This window comes from Lissotriton vulgaris, unplaced genomic scaffold (assembly GCF_964263255.1).
Source record: "Lissotriton vulgaris unplaced genomic scaffold, aLisVul1.2 SCAFFOLD_2758, whole genome shotgun sequence".
Lineage (NCBI taxonomy): Eukaryota > Metazoa > Chordata > Amphibia > Caudata > Salamandridae > Lissotriton > Lissotriton vulgaris.
Window position 1 is genome coordinate 41,933 of NW_028253228.1, and position 22,730 is coordinate 64,662.

Genomic DNA, 22,730 nt, shown 5'->3' on the forward strand with positions numbered 1-22,730 from the left:
GGTGGCCCCATTTCCTTTAATACCAACCATCCTAAGATTTATTGCGTTGATGTACCCAAGATGGGAAATCACAGGCCCCACAGGAGATAATGATTCAGCTCTCCCATCAGGACCACATGCTCCCCTTTAATAAAATACACTTTAAAGGTTTCAAAAGCGCTGAAAAAAATGTCACATCATCACCCTCCACCCAAAGGCATTTGTTCAGACAATCCTTTAAGTTCTTTTATATAATAAAATAAAAAATAAGTAGCTAAGGACCACCAGACTGCTCCCTATTATCTTACTATCAGTCTGTTCATAAACGCCTCAACCCCTCGTCTCCCTAGAACCAAACCGCTTCATGTTTACGTCATGATCCAGCCTAACCACCGCAGTTCAGATTTTGTCCCCTACACCCACCACTCTTGCCTTGGAAGCAGTACTTCCCTGTCCTTAAGCTAGGCTTAACCCTTACACCCACAGACCATCAATATTCCTCTTGGGTTCTGATTTCGTTACAGACTATCATTCTAACCTCGGGCAGCATTGAATCGTACCTGCTCCCGTTGGGGATGATCCCTTTGTCCATTGCCTGCAGGTCCTGTCCCAGGCGGATGGCCAGCCAGCTGCCCACCTTCCCGTGGTACATGGTGTCCACGATGTGGAAGACTTCACCCCGGGTGAAGCTCAATCCAGAGGGTGTTGTTGCTTCGTAGTCAAAGTGTGTGCGGATATGGAAGGAGTCCCCCACATTTGACTTCACCATCTTCCTGTAGACTATATGAAGGGGACAGATAAGAAGGATGATACTAATATAGCTATAGGTGTTCGAATGATCTACTGCAGTCTTCAGCTTGAACATAAAGCGAGCAGACCTAGGCGCCACCTGGTTGGTCATCACTGGGCGCAACTCTATAGATTCAAGCTAACGCATCATTACGATGAACAAATCAGGAAGATCAAACACTTGCCTTCAGCTAATGCAAGGCCAGTGCCATACTGTCAAGACCAGACCACCGACAAGCCAAAAAAACACTATTCCCAGAACTAGCAGTAACCCAAGACAAAAAAGAAGAAACCAAAAATACCCCTACCATACTAGAATACTTGCAGCATACGATGGTACAATGGTTAAACACCAGTTCAAATACCATATTACAAAACTATAAGCACAGAACCAATATGTAACAAATGGTCAACATGTCATGTTCCTGTTGGAGACACCAACCTCAAACACAAAACCGACTTAAACCCTAAAAAGTGTGCCAAACTAGAGTGAAAGAAAATTCAACAACCAAAACCTTCCACCAGCCTCAGATTTAGAACTAAAATATACCCTACAGCAAAGGCTTCACTGTATCTAGCTGCTACCTAAGGCAACAGCAAAGATCACCTGTGTAGCCACACAAAAGAATACACACAGCTGAGAACCAAGATTTAACACAACCAATCATTTGAATCCAGACGAAAGGCAACGTCACATCCCATCACAGACTGGTATAATGGAACCGGAACTAAACCTAACAACAACAAAAACACAAATGCACCAAGATTAAAGAAAGGAAACCACAGTCAGCAACAAAGTCTGCATGCTAATTACTAATTGCAGCACCAGGAATGTGCAGAGCCAAAAACCAGGATCAAGTTCAGCTGAAGAGCCAAATCCAGGCAAAACCTGAACCCAACACTTCCATCAAGGAACTCTGAGCACAGATGCATGAAAATACAACCAGTGCTAGAAGAAGCTCAGCGGAACTATAGCTCCACCCACGGGCACAGAAACAGGAGACATTTTGATCTCAGCAAACATTTGGACCTGTTGCAATTCAACAGATTATGTTACATTCTACAATTGCACTTGCAGAGAACATGGAAAGGTCTGCTGGCACAGACCCGTCCGGTTAAAATGTAGCCCACTGAAGGCTTGAAGAAAGAGTTGCTTGCGTCAGAGTGGCTACACTGGCATAAAGTATGTACTTGAATAGCAATGGCACATTTATGCCTCTAAACTTTCTTTTTTCAATCAACACAATTGGAGCAGATAGGGCTTTCTGAAACGTGAAACATTTTTTATTTCCATTTGTCAGGGCTATGGATAGGAAGCAGGTTTATGGTTTGCAAATCTTTTTCTTTTCCCATAATTAACACATTATTTCCCCATAGGAATTCCCACAGTAAGCAATTAGAGTTGAGCAAGTAATGTGCACGTTTTTTTGTTTTTGGGGAAATTATTTCTGCAGGGGCGTCCCCACAAGATTCATTCAAATGTATGCCACTGTGAGACATCAGGAATACCCAGTCTTAGGGGCACTGGTGTCAGTAATCCCTTTCTTCTTCACCAAAAATAATCAAACCCTTAAAAACATTGCCAGAATCCCTGTGGTTCACCTTGTTCTGCTACGTAGCTACTGGAAGTTTTAACGGGGCCATGCGGTGAATAATGTCACAATATATCTCAAAATCAAAGCTTACATCATCAAACAAAGCAACATTCTATAAAACGAATCGTAGGCAACGGTTAGTGATGCAGGACTGTGTTAAGACTCATTGGATGACGACTTTAAACTTTGATAGGACAGCTAAGATGTCCTGGAAAGGTGCCAAACCTGTCTTAGTGTTTGCAGAGGGTTGTACATTGCAGGGGAATTCCCAATAGGGCCAGAAATCTGACTGATTCCGGTTATAGTTTTCCTTCAAAATGTAAAGCAGGGGGCTCCTGAACTGAAAATCATTTATTTTCAAGCTCCTATTCCATCTGTGAAATTATGTGATCGTCAGTGGCATCTACACAATAAAGACTGCTTCGTCTAGAGCACCGTCTATGCTTGAGCAATCTTCAGGCACTCTGGGACCATCTGGACTTCCTGTAAGACTTGTAGAATTGCTTTCCCTCTGGTGGAACAAGTCTTAGAAGCTCTGTTGCTCTTTTTCCTTCAGTAGTAAGGGATATAATAAAAGAGTCATCCCCGCCCATTCCAGTAAGAACTTGTTGAAGAGCCGCAAGAAGCTCTAAGCCAGTGCCTCTAGGCTTCTTCCCTGAAATTCAGATTATGCAGCAAAGCGGCATCAAATGTGGTTTGCACTGGGACAGGTACTACAGTGGATTTCAACATTCAACCACTTTGCTCGGCCGGAATTCCCCTGCGGTGCTGGAGAATTTGAAGCATGCGCGGTTCTGACGGCCCCGGGCCGTCCTCCGCACACACCCACTGTGACAGACAGCCGGGGACCGTCCGACGCACGGAAGCGGTTAATGGCATTGACCAAGAAAGAAGACAAGAGCAGTTGAGTTGCTATAAAGTCTTTGATCCGACCTTAGCCTTGTCTCTGTCCGACTTATGCTCAAAGGAACATTTGTTTCTAAACTACTTGATTTTCAACATTCTCAATGAAAGCCAGTGTTTTAGAAAAACCTAATGCACCAAGTCTGTGTCAGACCTATCTGAGACAATGACTGCTCAAAAGATCCCAGCTTTTAGTTTTTTTTTTTAGAGTCAACCAAAGGGAAATACTCCATTCATTTGTGGATTTAGCTTGCTAAGTCAGCAATGCCTTCTCCCATTGGCCCTTTATTTCTAGTCTTAAGAATTCCACAAGGACCGCTTATCAAGATGATCCATGGTCGTCGTTCTAGCAATGGACGCCATCTGTGTGCTTCTCTCGTCCAAGTGACTGAAACGCCGCAATTTCTTCAAAGACCGAAGGAGGACTTGCTCAGTGTGGTGAAAGCTCCCCCGCATGTAGGCCAGGTTCACTTGTACCCCACTATACCAGTCATGCTAGTAATCCCAATAAACACTATTAGGTGAAGTTTGGAGGTATTTGCTAGTAACAAACTTCATATCGACCCTAAAGCAATTTCACACCTGACGTTTTATTAGTATGCACCCAATGATGCATACTATTTTCTTACTTTGTTGTCTGCATTTACATTTGAATACATTTTTCAACTTTTTCACACTTTTCTAACTGTTGTTGCTTGAAACCCTCAGCACCAATTAAGCCAAGCTAATGAAAAAAGAGCCGGAAAAAGCTTGAACTATTATTCAAGTAAACAGAGGAATAAAGAAAACTGAGCAGGTCACAAAAAATAAAGCAAACTGAGCATTTTGCAAAAATATTTTTCATCTACTAGCTCTTGGTCCTTTCGGAACAGCAAAATGTAAATAAAAAGATTAAAGCCCTAACCCTCCAAAGTCTTTACAGTAACAGTTTATCTAATAAAAAGATGCAACCTGAACCAATAGTAAAGAAAAGAATACCAACAGTCCTGCACACATCTCCACTAAGGTAGAACAGACATGATGGAATTCAGTGAAAAAGTTTATTTGTGTACAGACTGTCCATCGAACATGAAACATTTCCAAGTGCCATCACTTCATTAAACAAAAAAGCAGGACAAGGCCCAACCAAACAGCCAAAACCAATTCAAACACAAAGATGTTCTGCTAAAATTGTCCACTTACCCTGTAACAAAACCAGACCCTACAGCCAAATCCAACTATACTAAAATATCTTTCTTCTAACTTTTCATAAATCTTAGAAACTAAGCAACGGAACTCAGAAATTAAGACCAGGCTTAGGAACTGTCAATTGAAAGCAAAGTCAACAAAAGACCAAACACAGAAACTAAGGTTAGACCAAAACCTGAGACCCCAGTACAAGCTGCCCACTGACTGTCATAACCACAAAACCAATGTGAGCCAGTGAGATCTTTAGGAATGCAGAGATTTATTTGAAAGAACATCCATGAACAGATTGGTGACAAAATCTTTTTAAACGTTCTTAGTCCACCCCAAGAGCTCATGGAAACAGCAAGCAATGTGGTAAGTCGTCATTTAGTAAGGTCTGCCAGACAACTGTACTCCTTTGATTAGGTGATTATAAATGATTTGACCCCAAAGGTTATGGTCTCACTTACTGTCTTGCTTGCCCTGGGTCAGGAACACTATCTCTTCGTGCTGCGGCAGCTGCATGAGATACTGGACGGCCTCCTCACGCGTCACATTTTGGAAACTGGCTTCATTCACCTGTTGCATGCAGGTAGAAGATTAAAAAACAACTAAGGTTCAGTGGGACAAGAAACAAGTCACCAAGGAGCATTCAAGCTTCAAGGAGCAGGGCCTATAAGGAATAACCGGGTCAGCAGGAGGGCCGTACTGGCTACCGGGAATTTTGCTGGGGTGGCAGGGTGGGGTCCAGGACTGCCATGATTTGTTGCTGGGGAGTTAGTTGCCTGCGCTTATAAATTAACAATACAAATCAAATAGCTTTAAAGCATACTTTTATAAATATTTGTTTTGCATTGTTTATTAAGAAAAGCCCGGTAGCCAGTCCGGCCATGATCAGCAGTAGAAATATTTGTGCATCTTTTACAGAAAGCCAGGTCTATTTCTCTTGTGTTACCTCACCACGTTCGACCGCAATATTGGTGACACTCAATTTATAAAGACAAGCGTCAGGAAGGGATGCTAGGAGACATGATTCTTTGGCCAGTTCATTTTGCACACTTATCTACTGTAGAATCGAAAGAGTGCAGAATACCATCACTTTCTGCATTAATGCTGTGTCGGTTTATGACTTCATCCAACGCCACATCTTTTTTGTAAACACTGTGCTGCTTCTGGCCCACTATCAGCCTTCCCACTATCCTTCCAGACAGTAGACAATACCTCAAGGCCTATAAAGTGCCCTAGTACACAACATAACCCCACGCGGCACTCCCTTCTAGCTATGGCACTAATTTGTCATCATCCACCCAACACACCTGTACAATCTCCTACACAGAGTTGGGAAGGGACATACCTGAAGTATCTGGTCCCCTTCTTTTAATCCCTCCCTGGCAGCAGGGCTGTTGGGCTGCACAGCAGCCACGAAGATGCCAACGTCGTTACCTCCGGCTAGCCGTAGACCAATGCTGCCCTCTTTGTAAAACTGCACAAGCCGGGCATCTGGGCTATACCTGCAAAATAATGCAAAATATTCTAGTGCTAGCAGTGATAATGGAAGGAGGTAGAAGGATTGGTTCTGAGAAAGGGTAGAGCACTGAAACAGAGGACTGGCACAAAAAAGTGTTGATTATCACCGTACCCAGTGGACTCTCCGTCGCCCGCTAAGATATTGGAGGTTAAGTGCTGGGTACCATAAGTCACCGGCTCATCTACCACTCTCAGATCTGTTATGGGACAAATCCATACACCATGAAATTATACCATCTCATTATGCTTGCATTAATATTTAGGTCATAAAATTTAACCAATTCAAGAGACTTGCTGTCTATTTGGTGCCATGAAACAGCAACCCCAATCGTGGCCACTCACGCCCATGTTATGCAATTTCACTCAATTCCAAGAGTAGTATTTGTGCTCCTGTCAAACAACATCATTTGCTGCCAACCAGTCAAAGTCATGGAAAGCAGCCATTCATAAAACGTGTTTATGTCCTGTGGCTTGGATTTCTTTATAAGCCTATGGTCTGCATGACCAATGTGAATTCACCATGAAAGCCCAAACCAAAGTTTATGAACTCTACTCCTGAAGCAGCACAACATTGTAGTCAGTGGCAACCGAATGACAAGAAAAGGATTGGCCATACTGGACTAATGTCAAACAAGCGCATTATTCAATTCTTGTAATTTAGCTTTTTAGCCAAAATACACACTACAATGCTTTATGTTGAAGCAGAGATTTAAACCAAGAGCAGTTGAAGCCGGATGGTACGCTCCTGCAAAATTCCGATACACCTGCCAAAATTACTGAACTGATCACTCAGTACAGTCCCCATCGATTACGTGCATGGTGTCGTATACATTAGTTTTAAAAAAGTGGTGGAGTTTAATTTACTACCAACAACCTAGACCCCTATAAATAAAGCGGTAACGCCTGCTTTTGAAGACTGATTACTTAAAATGCCAAAAATACACAATGAAGGTGATGGTGGCTGTCATTGAAGCGTCCTTGGATATCATGCCTACTAGAGCAGGTACTACAAGAACCATGGGGGCTTCATCAAGTTACGCATATGTTACAATGGTGAATGTTTTAAGCTGTTGTCGGTGGCAAAATAAGCACATATTCCATCACCCTCCCTCCCTCAGCTTTTTTTAGGAGTAGAACTGACTCACCGGTGGCAGCGGGCACATCGCTCACCTCCACCTCGGCCACCGCTGCAGTAATGCCACTGATCCTTCGGACCTCCCTGCAAAACAAGGGCATCGATGAATAAGAGCTGAGGTTCCGCCATCCGTCTGAAAGAGGAGGGAAGTGGGATAGCACCAAAAGAGACAGGTAGTACCAGGAGACCCAGGCCGGTGAAGCACACTGGGAGAGACAGTCATAAGAAAAAAACACAACGGAATAAGCTCTAAGGAGACAAGTGGCACTGAGGCAGGACCTGAAGAAACAGAAGAAATGAGGTGAGAAGAGGAAAGATAGTGATTTATGAATTTCTCTTCAACAAATGGAACAGGGTGTTATCTAAATCATATATTCAAAGCTAGTTAAGTTTCCACGGTCTAGTGCCTAATGTCATTTATTGCAACCTTTTTAGGTTTTACACTTAATTTAAGAGTCTTTTGTCCGCCGCCTTCGGCCACTGGCTTCTTTTGCTTTAGAATCTTCAACCATTACTTAGGATACTGTCGATCACATCTTAGCTCAGCCCATAGGAGTAGTTCAGTTTCACCATTTTTCTACTGGCCGTCTGGATGTATCCTTCCACCTTCCTTGTAATATTTTCAGGTTTATTTGACAGTCACCGAGCAGCCCAACAATACTGAGGAGTGAGCACTGATAAAGGTATCTGAAAAGTGTATGCTTACAACAAGTAAGCAAGCTTTTTAATATACCATCGATTTTTTTTGTTACTTTTGTCTACGCTCATGTGTCCGTTCGCAACCAAGCATTGGCAAAGCGAAGAGCATATTATACAAAACCTTTTTGTTTTGCCAATGCTTCTGTGTAAGTTGTTACCCAGGGAAACAGAAGAACTCAAGTCTAATTGCACACGTATAGGTCACACTAAACATAGCTATAATGTCACTAACCCAATGAGTAGAAAACAACGTCTATTCTATACAACAAGCCCACAATGAAGGCCGCTTTTGTCAACCTAAGCTTGTCACTAATTCACAAAAAGTACTCCTTGAATGTGTTGATGAAGACGACGTTTTTTCTATGGTAGACCCTGATAAGGTACAAATGGGAAGCCCTATTGTGAAGAGACCCACTAGGGAGTGGGGATGGAAACAATTACTTTTTTTTATTACCCTCACACCCAAGTGGTGTCATGCTTCACCATTGGGTCACCCGACCCCTAAAAGTCAGGGGAGGCTCGACCGTATTTCAGGATGCTCTTGGTGATATGGCCAGGGGGAATTAAAGATTAAAAAACGCAGACAGATCCTGGTATCCCTTTATTTTTGGATCTGCTAGGGTTATTAAAAGTGTGAAAAAGAGGTTGATGGGAGTATTTATGGTCCTATGACCCTAATGCCAACATGTAATGTAATGTAAAGGCACATTTTTATAGCGCGCTATCACTCCAAGGAGCATCTTGGCGCTGAGTACCGTACCCAGATGGACCGGGCCGGCTGACTGCTGAAGTTAAGAGGAGCTGCACACTTACACTAAAGTTTTACAAGCGGTATCCGTAAGGTTGTAGATACAGCTTTTCAGGGCTTTCCTAAACTGGCTCTCTGCGGGGATTTGCCGGAGCTGTGGTGGAAGCTTGTTCCACGCCCTAGATCTCAACACAACAAGGGATTTCCCCCCCCTTGGTGACAAGCTTGAATGTCGGGATCACCAGTAAATTCAGGTTTGAGGAGCTAAGGCTCCGTGATGGCAAATGGCGTCTAAACCCTTTTGAGAGGTATTTAGGCCCTTGCAAATGGAAGGCCCTAAATGTGATAATCAGTAAACATGTTTCAGTCCTATATGGGCTGAAATAGGTCCTGGACTTTCTTCACGGCAACAAAACCCTCCTTGGAAAATGCAGAAGGAGATTCCCTATGCTACTGTTTATATAATTTATCTTTTTTATTTTTTTCACTCCATCCCGCTGCGGGAGAGGAAACTCATCTCCGGGCACCTCACGACTTCAAGGGGTAGCCTTGTAGCCACACAGACATCAAGGGTCCTGCCCAGCTCTACAACCTACTTGGTGCTGGTCCCCTGGCTTTTGCACCAAACTCCCACTCTAGAACCACATCTCCAAGCTCCAGCACGGACAGGAGTAAAGGAACACTGCACATGACATGCCACTCAACATAACTGCATTACTGTTGCCTAACACCAGTGAAAATTACAATGCAAAAGATTTCGGAGGGACCTTCTTGCAAGAGAACCAACACACTCCACCTACACAACCGGTTGAGAAGAAGACAAAATTCGGAATCGGGGCCTCGTCCCTAGTAGTAGCTAACAACTACTGGGCAGTGAGCCTGTTGACCATGACAAGAGCTGGAGCCAGAATGTGGAAGCATCTTTTCACGCGGGAATTCGAAACTTAATGCTCAGGAAGACACGTGAAAGACATGAAGCAGTTTTGTTGCCTCGGTTCATCAAGTGGGACCGCCTAGCCCCAAATTACACCCACCAAAGGATTGTACAGAACAGGTCCAAGCAGGGCGAACATGCTACTGAAGCAAGTCATCAAACAGCACTAGCAGGCTTGCTTTACTTCTGCATACAGGTCCTGTCTGAGAAGAAAATCCAGTGCTTTGCAGACGAGGCCCTTATGCAAAATTCACCTTATTGAATCAAACTTGAGCCACAATTCAAGCCTTCCTCATAACTTGCAGACATAGTCCATGCACTTCTCGCCCGCATCTCCAGCCATACCCTAAAAATATAACCTATAAAGGAAAGATGATGAAATTAAGCCTAATCACACCAAACTTGATCAAATTGATCAAACACCATCATCCTCAATGTGCTGCTTCACTTACAACGCAGAGAAACTGTTCATATTGGTCAATGCACAAGCTTAATTTGAGCTGATGGTTTGCTGTGCTCGGCACTGGCACTTCATTGTCAAGACTGGCACTTTTAACAGTCAGCCACATGGTGGCGCAGTTTGTCTGATCCAGAGATGAGCACAACAGTTGTTTACTAATTCAATATACATTAAAAAGGACTAATATCTGCCATCCAAGGTACTCTTATAGCTTTGGGGGTCTGAAATAGAGTAGAGTGTCACGCTTCTAGGAGTGTGATGGGTAGTGGTTGAGTTGGGACATTGGCAGCGCTGGCAGGGGTAATGAGTGGTGCAAGCTGCAGCAACCTCCCGATTAAGGCCCTGGCACTTTTTTGTTTTTAACCAGTTAAGCACTTTAATGCTGTAGTGTAGTTCCTAGTTTCCCACTAGGCCCTGCGCATTGGAATAACATAAACAGTAGTATCGACGTGGAACTGGCTATATTCCAGGCCTCCACTGACTATGCTAAACTTAATTGGGTTGTGTTACCAACTAGCTCAGAGGTCACTGGAAACTTTCTTCTCTGCATAGGAAGTGATCAGCTTCCCTGGCACAGACAAGAAGGGATTCAGTTTTCCAACAACCGTGCAACATGACAACTTTGCTCCTCAGATCAAGAGTCGATCTCTAGGGTCGTGTGAAACAATAGACATAGATTTCACTCAGTCAGTCTGGTGCAGTTTACTTTCACGAGATGTAGAGAAATAGAGACGGGCGTGTATCAATAAAGGTTAACATTTATTGAACAGTCTTTCTTCTCGTACAAGAGAAATGTATTGCCACAATTGCAATAACTGTTATTATAAAAAGTACGTACAGTAAGATAAGAATTGCGAAATAGAACTGTAAAAGCATTGATATGGTTTCTTAGCCATACAATGGTTTAAAAGTAATAAAACATATATACAGTCATATATACATTAGGCTAACATACTCAACTGGTGCTTCTAACTAAGCCTACCCCGGTGTGCCTGACCTAAGCCTAACACGTGAGAAGGGGAGTAAGTAAGTAGCTTAAGTTAAGTTGGTTTTGCCAAGGTTTGTTTCAAGAATTCTCGTCTAAGGGTTTAGTCAACACCATACCTCTGAATAGAATGATGGAGGATTGGTATCTCCTTCAGGGGTCTCTCTCGATATCCCAGTCACCTGCAAGGGTAAACCGGAAGCGCCGGGACTGGATTTCTCTGCACGAGAAAGGCAGCGGCTTCTCTCAGCGCGTCGAGGAAGGAGGGGTGACAGCATCCGCGGGCAGCTGGGCTGGATGTCTTTGCAGAGGACGGCTGCACGGCTCCTCAAGCGTACTGCACCATAGGTCGCGCTGTAGCGGCGATAATGGTAATCAGTAGCTTCACCACCACAGGATAGCCGGCTGCAGCGACAGAGTGCTAGTTTTTACCAACACGGGGTCATGCAGGCAGCTGGCATCAGCAACAGGCAACGAACTCACAGCTCGTATCTCTCTCATTGCTTAAGGCAACGTTGGTAATATTTATACCTGACAGGTGCCGGGTTTGACGCAAGTTTGCTGGACATAAGACGTCAATTAAAGATGTCACTAGGAAGTGACAGTTATCAGTTGCTCATTAGAGTTCCATTACTAATCAAAACATAGCAAGCGGGGATTTCCAGGTTTGCTAAGTTTTTATCTTGTTGAAGAACTCGGAGTGTTATCTAGGAATATCAGATAGTGACTGCTGCTCTGTCATTGCACTAATTGGTCGCAAAGGAAGTAGCAGAGAGTCATGCTGGAATGTGGCTCTGTGGCTCTGTTCGTGTGAGGCCAGAGATGACTTTACAGAAAATCGCACTTGAACGGTTATGCCAATATAGGGAATAAAGTGATTTATAGCCGAATAGGGGCATAAGGTCACAGTATCGATCAGGAACCTAGATTAACACGCAACACCCACTCCACGGGTAATGTCCATCAAAATTACTAAAACTAAGCAATTAGATGCATGTGTAACATTGTGTAACATAGCCCACCCCAAAATACATAAATGCATTCGAAATAGGCGTACTTGTAATACATGGAATTTAGGTACTGTACGTAGTTTTAAAAGCATAGTAATCATTCAAAAGTATTGCATATGAAATCAATGAACGATTCTGCATAAAGAATTACACATGAAGTATCTCTGACAGAAGAAAATGCGAGATAAATCATCACATAAAAATGCATTGTAATAACATGTGTGCTAGAGGCTGGTGTTATGTTGTTATGTCTCTAGATGTGTTTAGAAATAGAAGTGTGAAGCTTCTGTTCTCTAAGAATAGTTTTTACGTTAAGCAAAGAATTGTTCGTGCCAAAAAAGGTCAATATTAGAAAAAATTGTCCAATTCAAAGAAAATAGATTTCCAAAGCTCCTGGCAGTTTTTGTTGATCAAAACTGAAGGCCGAATTCAGAGTTCATGGGAACACTGTGTGTCGGAAAGCTTCTCAAAAGTTATTGTTTCTCTATGGGTGAGAACATCGTATCAGACAGGCTCGCAAAGAATTGGTCTACAAAATCAGGTGATAGTTCAACCAAATTAGATAGCGCTGTAACTTGGCAGGTGTGAGAATGATTGCTGTCATCCGGGACCAGCAATGCTCGCAGCACGTTGTACCTGGGTGATGTTGCTTTTGTCACTCGCTCCACTGTTACCACTTGGCTGTAGTACAGGAGTCTCCACAAATGCCGTCATCAGGATTGGTAGCCGCTGGGGACAACACAATGCGTGAGCCGTTATTGGACTTAGCAAAGTATCGACGTCCATTGGTACTGCTGATGGAAGTGAAAGACAGATGTCCAACACGCATTCCTCGCCGCAAAGCATACACCGTAGCACAGGTAAAATGCAATTTTGCCATATCGGTCTGAATGAAAGGAACCAGGTCATATTTAGATCTCTCAGCCTGGCCAATCCGAGGACGTTAGTTATCCTGTCCCTGTAGCGCATTGCTAGGATTGTCTCTTCCATTCCCATGGGAGCTATGTCTGAGCCGAGGCTTGCCATAACGTAGCAGGATGGTCAAAAATAGAATCCCTGCGATGAGTCCCAAAAATAGTGGAATACCACCAAAAATGGAGTGCACAAAATTAGGAAAGATTCCCAAAATTGCCTGGAAGGGTGTTAGCAGTCCCGTAAAGACTGTCTTAAATATGCCTGGGATGCTTGTTGCACTAGACATGTTAAGGAGTTGACTGCACATTTCTACGAAATGCACGGGGCAATTTGTTGATAAAAGGTCATGGACCTCAGTAGCCGTCCTTGCGACTAGAAGATCATACGTCTCTTTAGATGACGTTATAGGCACTGTTGTCTGTAAAAGCACAGATTTCATTTTGCTTAATGTATCAATTCGTATAGAATAGAGATTCAGACGAGGCCAGAGGGGAGTCACTATGTCTGGAGGCCCGCTCGGAAACAATGCTTGCATACAGCATTTGACCGTGGATGTTACTTGTACTAGATAACTTGTCCCTGGCGCGAGGCCACAGCACCTGTGATCCGTTCTTAGAATGTAACTCCCGTTTGCGAGTTGCATAAAGAAGGGCTCTATCTGAGTTGCAGGTGTGACTAGCTGGTGGCATGAAAGGTTGTTTGAATTTCCATCACATGCTCCGTGTAAATTACTACCCTGACACAAAAGTATACCGCTTAGTGAGTGTTTACAGTTCTCACCACTAAGAAATACATTTTTGTCGCTGTCACTATAGCAAGAATGAGTGTATGGTAATTTCCATTCGGATTTTAAGTATCCTTTACCCAATTGTTCATATTGGCCAGCAGGTATGTATTCAAGGCACTTATGAAATCGGAAAGTTGTTATCGGAATTGTGATAATCCCGTGTATTATCCATTCAATGACAGGACTTTCTGACATTGTCAATGGTAATCTCTCGAGTCTTTCGATGCTCAGGATTGTATAGTCTGCTCCTTTCTGTGCCAAACTGATCTGTTTATCAGTAAGGTTAAAACTGGAAAATAATGACGTTGTGTTGATTAAACGCCAAGGCACATAGCCTGAACGAAGGTTTTGCAACGTCCAGCCTAATTCTATAATAGAGCGTAATTGAGACTGGCCATGTTGTAACATTAGCAAATCTCTGTCTATCACATCAAAGGCAGAGGATACAATATTGTCCAACGAATATATTCTGGAAGACAGAGTCATTAACCCATTGTCTACCACAGAAAGTGATTTCTCCAAATTAATACGATCAATTTCTCGTATCTTTTCAGCAGTTTCAATTTGCTTTACTTTCCAAGCCTCGTTGTAAGAAGCATAGATGCTGGTCGCTATGAAACGCTTTTGACGCTGTTTGCGTGGTCCAAGAATGAAATCGCGCAAATCAGCACCATCTTTTAATAAAGACAAGTGTTGCTTAATTTCAGCCAGTGTGGATGTAGTTAGCCATTCTAGGCAGAGTTTCCCTACACTGTATGTTGTTATAATCCCTGGATGTTGTCTCTGGGAGTATCTAGGGTCTAATCTGGTCATTTTTAACCCCTGTGTTTTATTCAGGAACCTATCTTGACAGCTATTTGTGTCTGTAGGCCAGATTAACCACTTTTTCCAATCAGGATGTGTTCTGTTGAAATGTAAAATTTGTGACACGTCTAATTCAATATCTGCGGTTGTATTTTCAGGTATTGGCTTTGGTATAGACGGTGTTTTAAGTTCTTTGATCTTAGCTAGGCCAAGACAAGATGTTTGGTGTACTGTGTCATTTAAAAATAACATTTGTTCTGGTATCATGCAGGTTCTAAATAGTGCTTCTGTGCCTTGCACCTGCCAATCTTTTGTACCCCAAATTGTTTTCGTTTCAATATTATTTTTCCAATAATCAAAACCAAATGTCATCATTTTGTCATAAAATGCTTCTGAATATATCAATTTAGAATTTGTCAGCATTGTTTTCATTCCTGTTTTATCTAACAGTTTGTAATAAAACGTTTCTGCATCACTGGTGTTAAACCCTGAAAAATATTTGAATTTCTCAAAGAATGCTTTAGAGCTGCTTTTAGGTGGTGTAGAACAATGTTCCCATTGATTATACATAAAAACATTTCTAGGCTGTGCAGATTTATGCAAGTAATGATCCCCATAGTGGGTGTAACAGAATAACTGCTCATAACTAGATGAACCTTGTAAATAATCATGATCTGTGAATCTAGATGACATTACTAAATCAGACATCATGTCATTAATACTGTTAAAGTCCCAATCATCAGAGAATGTACTAGGAGTCACAAAGTCACTTAAGGAAACCTTTAGTTGATGAGGATACTTCAGGATTTCGACCGGACCATAGATCTCATAGTCTGTTTTCTCCCATACTACCCCACCAGGTATTGGAATTGCTGTGACATTTACTGCTGACAGTTCTCTTTTCTTCACGTGGGATGATCTGTGTGGTTTCAGGACTAGGTTGATGTTCTGACTTGCTGTGTCCATTGTAATATATTTTCCTTCAATGAATTTTCCCCAAACACAGTACCATGATGAGCCAAAGCAGGAGGAAAAATACACCTAGACCGAACCAGAACTCTAGCCAAGGGGAAACAAGGTAGATTTCCTTCAGTTGATGAAAGAGTTCCGTTGCTTTTTCTTTAAAAGACTTTTTTGTTTCTGGCATCACTTCGGGGTCGTTTAAATCTTCAGAGAAGTTATCGAAGTTGATGAAATAACCAGAGGCAGTTCTGTCAATTGATGGGATTGTTCTTTCAATCTGTCTCTCGGTAGCACTTTCTGATGCCACATTAGTGTAGACAGGTGTTTCTTGACGAACTGTTTCAATTTGTGTTTCAAGAGGCACGAGTTCCATGGCTGTATTGCATAGTCCTTCATTGTGCACTGCAGGCTGATCGAATGTGATGAGTCTTTCAGTTTGAACCTCTTGGATTGTTGCAAGTTTGGGCATTCTGTTGTTTCTTGGGAGTCCACTGGGCCTACTGTTGATTATAGGCCACATGCTTGTGGTTTTACCAGGTCGATGGACACGACTCTGTTCTCCTTTTTACCAGCAAGGGGCGGTAGCACAACTGATCTTGTTCCGGTGACTGCTAAGACAGGTACTGCTTTTCTGTAAGAAGGCCCAAATTCCTTCTTCACCGCGATCTTTTCTCTGACTAGATCCCCAATCTTTGGAATCCAGACAGGCCTTGCTGGGGCTGTTGCGGGTGGTGCCTCGTCAGTGGTACTTGGCTGTTGCTTTAACTTTATGTTGCTTAATGATTTTCTTGTTTCATTCAGTTCCTGTAAAACAGCCAAACGGTCTTTTACTTTAAACTGCTTTGTTTCTTCTTGTACCACTGACATTTGACTATCGAGGTCCTGAACGTTCATTCTAATTCCGAACAGTAGTTCGTATGGGCTGAAACCTTTTAGAGAATTTCTTGGCATGTTGTTAAGACTAGTCTGGACACTTATTAAATGTTTGACCCACCCAGCGCCTGAACCTAATACCTTCGCTGTTATAGATTGCTTTATGTCCCGTTTTTTTCTTTCTACCACACTTGTGCGACGGACAAGAATACCGCAACCCAATTCCCATGCCAGCCATGGCCTCCTTATAGGCTCGAGAGCTGAAAGCAGGACCCTGGTCAGAATGGAACGTGGTAATTGCGTATGTGCCGATAAAGACTCGCAAATCTTTTCTAACCGTTCTAGGCGTCAGCCGAGTGCTGGAGGACTCATTTTTTAAAAAGTGCTTTTCGTCTTAACTATTTAATAGGACGCAGGTTGGGGTGCAGGCAGCGTTACGCTCTTTCTGACTGGTAGCTGGTAGCAAGGTTCGCTACTGCGATCCCTATTACAGTTTTCACAGTTATTTGCATATATTTGGTGTTCTACACTCATTCCTGGCCACCAGTATACTGATTGTAATTCAGTCAGAGAAACCTTAATTGTTTGGTGTCTCAGACCCAAACCCATATGTGCATCTGCTATTAAAAATATTCTCCTGTTCGTGTTTGGAATTACTCTATCCCCCACTCCAGGGATTTGAGCAAACGGAACGGAGTTTGCATCGATTATGTATGCATAATTGAGTGGATAGTTTACGGGTAGCGCTGCACAGTCGCCTTTTACGGTCGTTTTTACTGCCAGCATGGTTTCCCCGTCTATATACTTATCTGTACGCTTTTTTGTGGCTACGGAAGCCGGGTTAGTTGCTTCCGCGGTGGCTGTATTAGCCAATGAATTCCCTGCAACGTGAACGCCATCACGTTGAAGACTCTGTGCGTGAATCACGTGAGTCTTTTGTAGTTTTGTGTAAAAGAGCTACCTCGTTCCAGAGCTTTTTATGCTTTATTGTGGCACCTGTGTCATCTTTGTAGTCGTTTTCGATCCAACTCTGCAGTTTGTTATTGAAAGAATTGACGCAAAAATGAGAATCGCACACTATAAGTGTGGGGAATTCGCGTTCTGCATTTTCGAGCGCCATCTTTAAACATCTGATTTCAGTTCTTTGAGCCGAACAGTACTTAACTGATTCAGTTTTTGTTATTTTCGGTTTGATTTTACCGCACAGCCAACGACATTTAATGATCGCACATGCTGCATTGTAGGATTTACTCTTTATATTAAAATGCTGTACAAAGCTATCTGTATAGATTATACATGCGTATTGTGGGAGAGGCAGGATTTCGATTGGCAGAGGATATTCTTCTTCATATTCTAAATCATTCAGTTCTTCGTATTGCGGGGCGAAATAGTATTTTACGTCTTCCGCTCCTAGAGAATCTATGCACTGTATCCATTTCGGATCCAGTGACACTGTAGGCAGGTTTACTGGGCTGAATAGCGCTTCGAAGGCGGATTCCGCTGTAAGGATATTAATCCGTTTGCCGTGTGCTAGTTCTCGTTCATTTGCTAGTGCGATTTGCACTGCGTTCACAGTTCTTTCTGTGTGACTGAATGTTTTTTCTGCTTGTGTGTACAAGTGAGATTTAATTGAAATTGGTACCTTTTCTCCCTCATTAGAGGTTAGGTATGTGAATCCGCATCTTCCTGGGATGACTCGGATTACAAGATCGATCGTGTTGTCACGTGAATATAATTTTGTTTTTGCTAACATGTCTGTTTGCAGTGATCTCAAAATTTCTGTGTGTTTTTGAGTCCAATTGATTTGTTTTAAATTAGGTTTAATTAGTTCGTAGAGAGGTTTAACCCTCTCTGCGTAATTTAGAATGTAAGTTCTTCCGAAATTCAGAAAACCTAGTATTGATTGTAAATTCTTCAGCGTTTTTGGAGCTTGGAGTACAGCGCACTTCTCTAAGAAGTTGTCCGCTAGGCTTTTCCCTTCACTTGATAATTCGTACCCTAAAAATAGTACTGTCAGATGGGCAATTCGGGACTTTTTAAAGTTGAATTTGTAACCCTCTGCTGCGAACCCAAGTATAATGGTGTTCACTCTTTTCAAGTGAGTATCCAAGTCGTCGTCTGTGAGATAAATATCATCTACGTAAGATAATGCTTCATCATCATAGATTTGTAGTAACTCTGTTACCCTAGCTGAGAATAGTCCTGGGCTGTTCTTGAACCCCTGTGGGAGTCGACAGAATTTTTTCTGCGACCCAAATGCGGAGAAAGCGGTCAAGTATCTGCTTTCTGGTGCAATGTTTTGACAAAAGAAACCATTAGAAATTTCTAATGTCGTTTTGTATTTTTTCCTAACTATGTTATTCATTAGGGCTGCACTATGCGAGTTTTGTACTGCAAAAGTTTTGCAACATGTATTAAGGTGTCTGTAGTCCAAAACTAGACGATATGAATTGTCTGGCTTGGAGACAGGAAACAAAGGATTGTTCATTTGAGAGGTGCATGTTTCAACCACCCCCTGGTACTCAAGTTGATCTAAGATCTCCCTGACCTGTTTTTTAGCTTCTTGCTTTATGGGATACTGCCGTTGGGCAGTTGGTTCACTTTTTAATTGGATTTTGTGAGGCGGAGAATCCTCATCCCATCCTACATGATTTTTATACAATGCAGGTGCCTGGGCTACTGCCCATTTCCTTGCATATGTGTATTTTTTATGAATCGGTATGTGATTCGAGAAGGCAGGCATAATTACTTCTTCGCCACGAGGGCACTCCCTGACAAACTCTGGGGGCCAATCTTTTTCAGCTAACAGAATATCATAGCCTTTTGAGAGCTTATCCCAAAATAGACCCTTAATTTTCCTAGTCTTATCACCCTCCATACGCAATGTTATTTCGTATATTTTATGGGGCTCGCTAAGTCCGGTGTCGGCAGTTTCAACCTGAATGTATTCATTCGTGTCCACTGTCTCCAGATGACTCATCAAGTTCTTGCGCGCTATACTGATCTCTGCTGCACTGTCCAACATTGTCAATGCCCACTCCCCGTTTTTCAACTGTGTCCTCAGTATTCTCGGCATGGTTAATTACTCTAATACTGGCTACCTTCTTTTTAGGAAATTGAGATTTCTTATTTTGAGCAGTTTCCTTGTCTTTGGACTTGGTGTGCTCTCCTGGGTCTGACCGTCCTCTTCTTTCCGAATTCTGTGGAAAAGATCGAGAGGGACGTGTATCAATACTTTGATATCTATCAGGTTTTTTTTATATTATCCCTATTTCTAAGGTTATATCTTTTCTCAGAGGACTCCCTCTGGGGAGACTGGTGTTCTCGAGTCGGAGTTCTTTCCCTCCGTCGAGGAGACCTTCCTCTGGTCTGGAAAACTTTTTCCTTGGGAGTGGATTGTTTATTTCCATCCCAGCTCTTTTTAGGAGTGTTTAAATTATTTTTAATAAATAATTTTTCAGGACTTTCGAGCAGTTGGGGTTTTACTGGTTTCCCACCCAAGCTGTCTCTACCTAATTCTTCATAGCATTTTTCTATGATTTTTGCAAGCTCAACAGGATCTTTTATATCTGTTTCCCTCAACTTCTGGCGAATCGCCACAGATGCTGCTTCTCCCTTTACATTGGCTAATAATATAGCCGTGACCTGCTTGAAATCTTTCAGTAATTTCATACCTAGATTTAAAGCGGGCTCTGGACCGAATTCATTTTGAATCTGTTTTAGCACTTCTGGTATTACCGCCATAGACGGAACACCGTGTGTTTTTGTGTAAATGGAAGCAAAGACTGTACCCCAAGTGTCACAGTCCTCCACGTGTGGTGCGATTCCCATAGGAAGGCAGATGGTCAAGATTCTGTGTTTCTCAATAGGGGTAGTATCAGGAAATACTGCCTCTATTTGAGTGATTTTCTGGGCTAACCAGAAAGGAATTTGTTCCCGTTTTACGGGTGTTTTACCAAGACATGACTGTATGTTCTGTGGTGTAATTTTATTTGTGTTCCCCTGATGAGGGGTCAGCTGTGGTGTATTAACAGCTGGCTGGATTGTAGCAATCCGCATTACATATTGGACTAATTGCCTATGTATCTTTATTAATGTGTTTAGCTGTGCTAACAGCTCTTCTCTTGACATTCTTGCGATGTCAGGATGTGGTGTGTAGCTGGCTAGAACCGGCCACGTTGCTCCTGGTCTACCTAGTGGACCGAGCCTGGTTATGTGATCATTGTGTTTTAGGGCGCCATTAAACCAGAGCAGGTGCTCTTGAAATTTAAGTGGAATTTCAACCTCCTCGAAAGGGGCGTACTCATCCGGAGGTTCCTCTATTTTGTAATAGTGAAACTCTTGTGTTATAGCGTTTGCCGCTGGAAAGTTTATCCATGAATAGAATACCTCTGTCTGCCGATACTCGTGAGCCTCTATCACGAAAACTACTGTACCACCTTGAGGTGTCAGTCCGTTTTCTATAAGTTTTAACGTTATAGATCTTCTTAAGTGAACCGGGATGATAATAGCATCCGGGTCTGCTTGTTCGGGACCTTGCTGAGTCGCATCTACTGCGGCCCCAGAGGTTCCGTTGGTTTCTACTGACATTTTTATAAATGCAGGCTTTGCAGAGTAGGTCTCCAAGGAGACAAAGATTAGATGCACAATATTTTGGAACACTGTATCCTTCAACGTTGAATAAACCGGAGCTTTACATAGGAATCTCTTCCTACTAAGGTCGGGCGGATTTTAACCTTTCACCCACTCCAGACGTCTATTGGAGTATTTACGGGAGAAAGGGGTGTGAAATATGCACGACTGAGTTACTCTACAAGTCTTACGTTAGTTTATCGCCTTACCAAACGTTAGGGCGCCATGTAGTGTAGTTCCTAGTTTCCCACTAGGCCCTGCGCATTGGAATAACATAAACAGTAGTATCGACGTGGAACTGGCTATATTCCAGGCCTCCACTGACTATGCTAAACTTAATTGGGTTGTGTTACCAACTAGCTCAGAGGTCACTGGAAACTTTCTTCTCTGCATAGGAAGTGATCAGCTTCCCTGGCACAGACAAGAAGGGATTCAGTTTTCCAACAACCGTGCAACATGACAACTTTGCTCCTCAGATCAAGAGTCGATCTCTAGGGTCGTGTGAAACAATAGACATAGATTTCACTCAGTCAGTCTGGTGCAGTTTACTTTCACGAGATGTAGAGAAATAGAGACGGGCGTGTATCAATAAAGGTTAACATTTATTGAACAGTCTTTCTTCTCGTACAAGAGAAATGTATTGCCACAATTGCAATAACTGTTATTATAAAAAGTACGTACAGTAAGATAAGAATTGCGAAATAGAACTGTAAAAGCATTGATATGGTTTCTTAGCCATACAATGGTTTAAAAGTAATAAAACATATATACAGTCATATATACATTAGGCTAACATACTCAACTGGTGCTTCTAACTAAGCCTACCCCGGTGTGCCTGACCTAAGCCTAACACGTGAGAAGGGGAGTAAGTAAGTAGCTTAAGTTAAGTTGGTTTTGCCAAGGTTTGTTTCAAGAATTCTCGTCTAAGGGTTTAGTCAACACCATACCTCTGAATAGAATGATGGAGGATTGGTATCTCCTTCAGGGGTCTCTCTCGATATCCCAGTCACCTGCGAGGGTAAACCGGAAGCGCAGGGACTGGATTTCTCTGCACGAGAAAGGCAGCGGCTTCTCTCAGCGCGTCGAGGAAGGAGGGGTGACAGCGTCCGCGGGCAGCTGGGCTGGATGTCTTCGCAGAGGACGGCTGCACGGCTCCTCAAGCGTACTGCACCATAGGTCGCGCTGTAGCGGCGATAATGGTAATCAGTAGCTTCACCACCACAGGATAGCCGGCTGCAGCGACAGAGTGCTAGTTTTTACCAACACGGGGTCATGCAGGCAGCTGGCATCAGCAACAGGCAACGAACTCACAGCTCGTATCTCTCTCATTGCTTAAGGCAACGTTGGTAATATTTATACCTGACAGGTGCCGGGTTTGACGCAAGTTTGCTGGACATAAGACGTCAATTAAAGATGTCACTAGGAAGTGACAGTTATCAGTTGCTCATTAGAGTTCCATTACTAATCAAAACATAGCAAGCGGGGATTTCCAGGTTTGCTAAGTTTTTATCTTGTTGAAGAACTCGGAGTGTTATCTAGGAATATCAGATAGTGACTGCTGCTCTGTCATTGCACTAATTGGTCGCAAAGGAAGTAGCAGAGAGTCATGCTGGAATGTGGCTCTGTGGCTCTGTTCGTGTGAGGCCAGAGATGACTTTACAGAAAATCGCACTTGAACGGTTATGCCAATATAGGGAATAAAGTGATTTATAGCCGAATAGGGGCATAAGGTCACAGTATCGATCAGGAACCTAGATTAACACGCAACAATGCAACATCAGAAGACAAAGCCTCACTAAAATGGAGTTTTAAAACTGCTAGAAAG

The 22,730-nt window shown here is 42.8% G+C and overlaps 1 protein-coding gene across 4 annotated transcripts in view; it reads right to left on the reverse strand.

Moving 5' to 3' along the window:
• Positions 1–22,730, reverse strand: part of LOC147661113 (tight junction protein ZO-3-like) — a 145,766-nt gene that overhangs the window by 23,527 nt on the left and 99,509 nt on the right. For all 4 annotated transcript variants that reach the window (XM_086951324.1, XM_086951323.1, XM_086951322.1 and 1 more), the window contains exons 9-13: positions 7,106–7,179; positions 6,073–6,157; positions 5,788–5,944; positions 4,904–5,012; positions 540–759 (exon numbers count right to left, since the gene is read on the reverse strand). In XM_086951324.1, the coding sequence (XP_086807450.1) occupies positions 540–759; positions 4,904–5,012; positions 5,788–5,944; positions 6,073–6,157; positions 7,106–7,179 (645 nt within the window). The remainder of the gene's footprint in view (positions 1–539; positions 760–4,903; positions 5,013–5,787; positions 5,945–6,072; positions 6,158–7,105; positions 7,180–22,730) is intronic.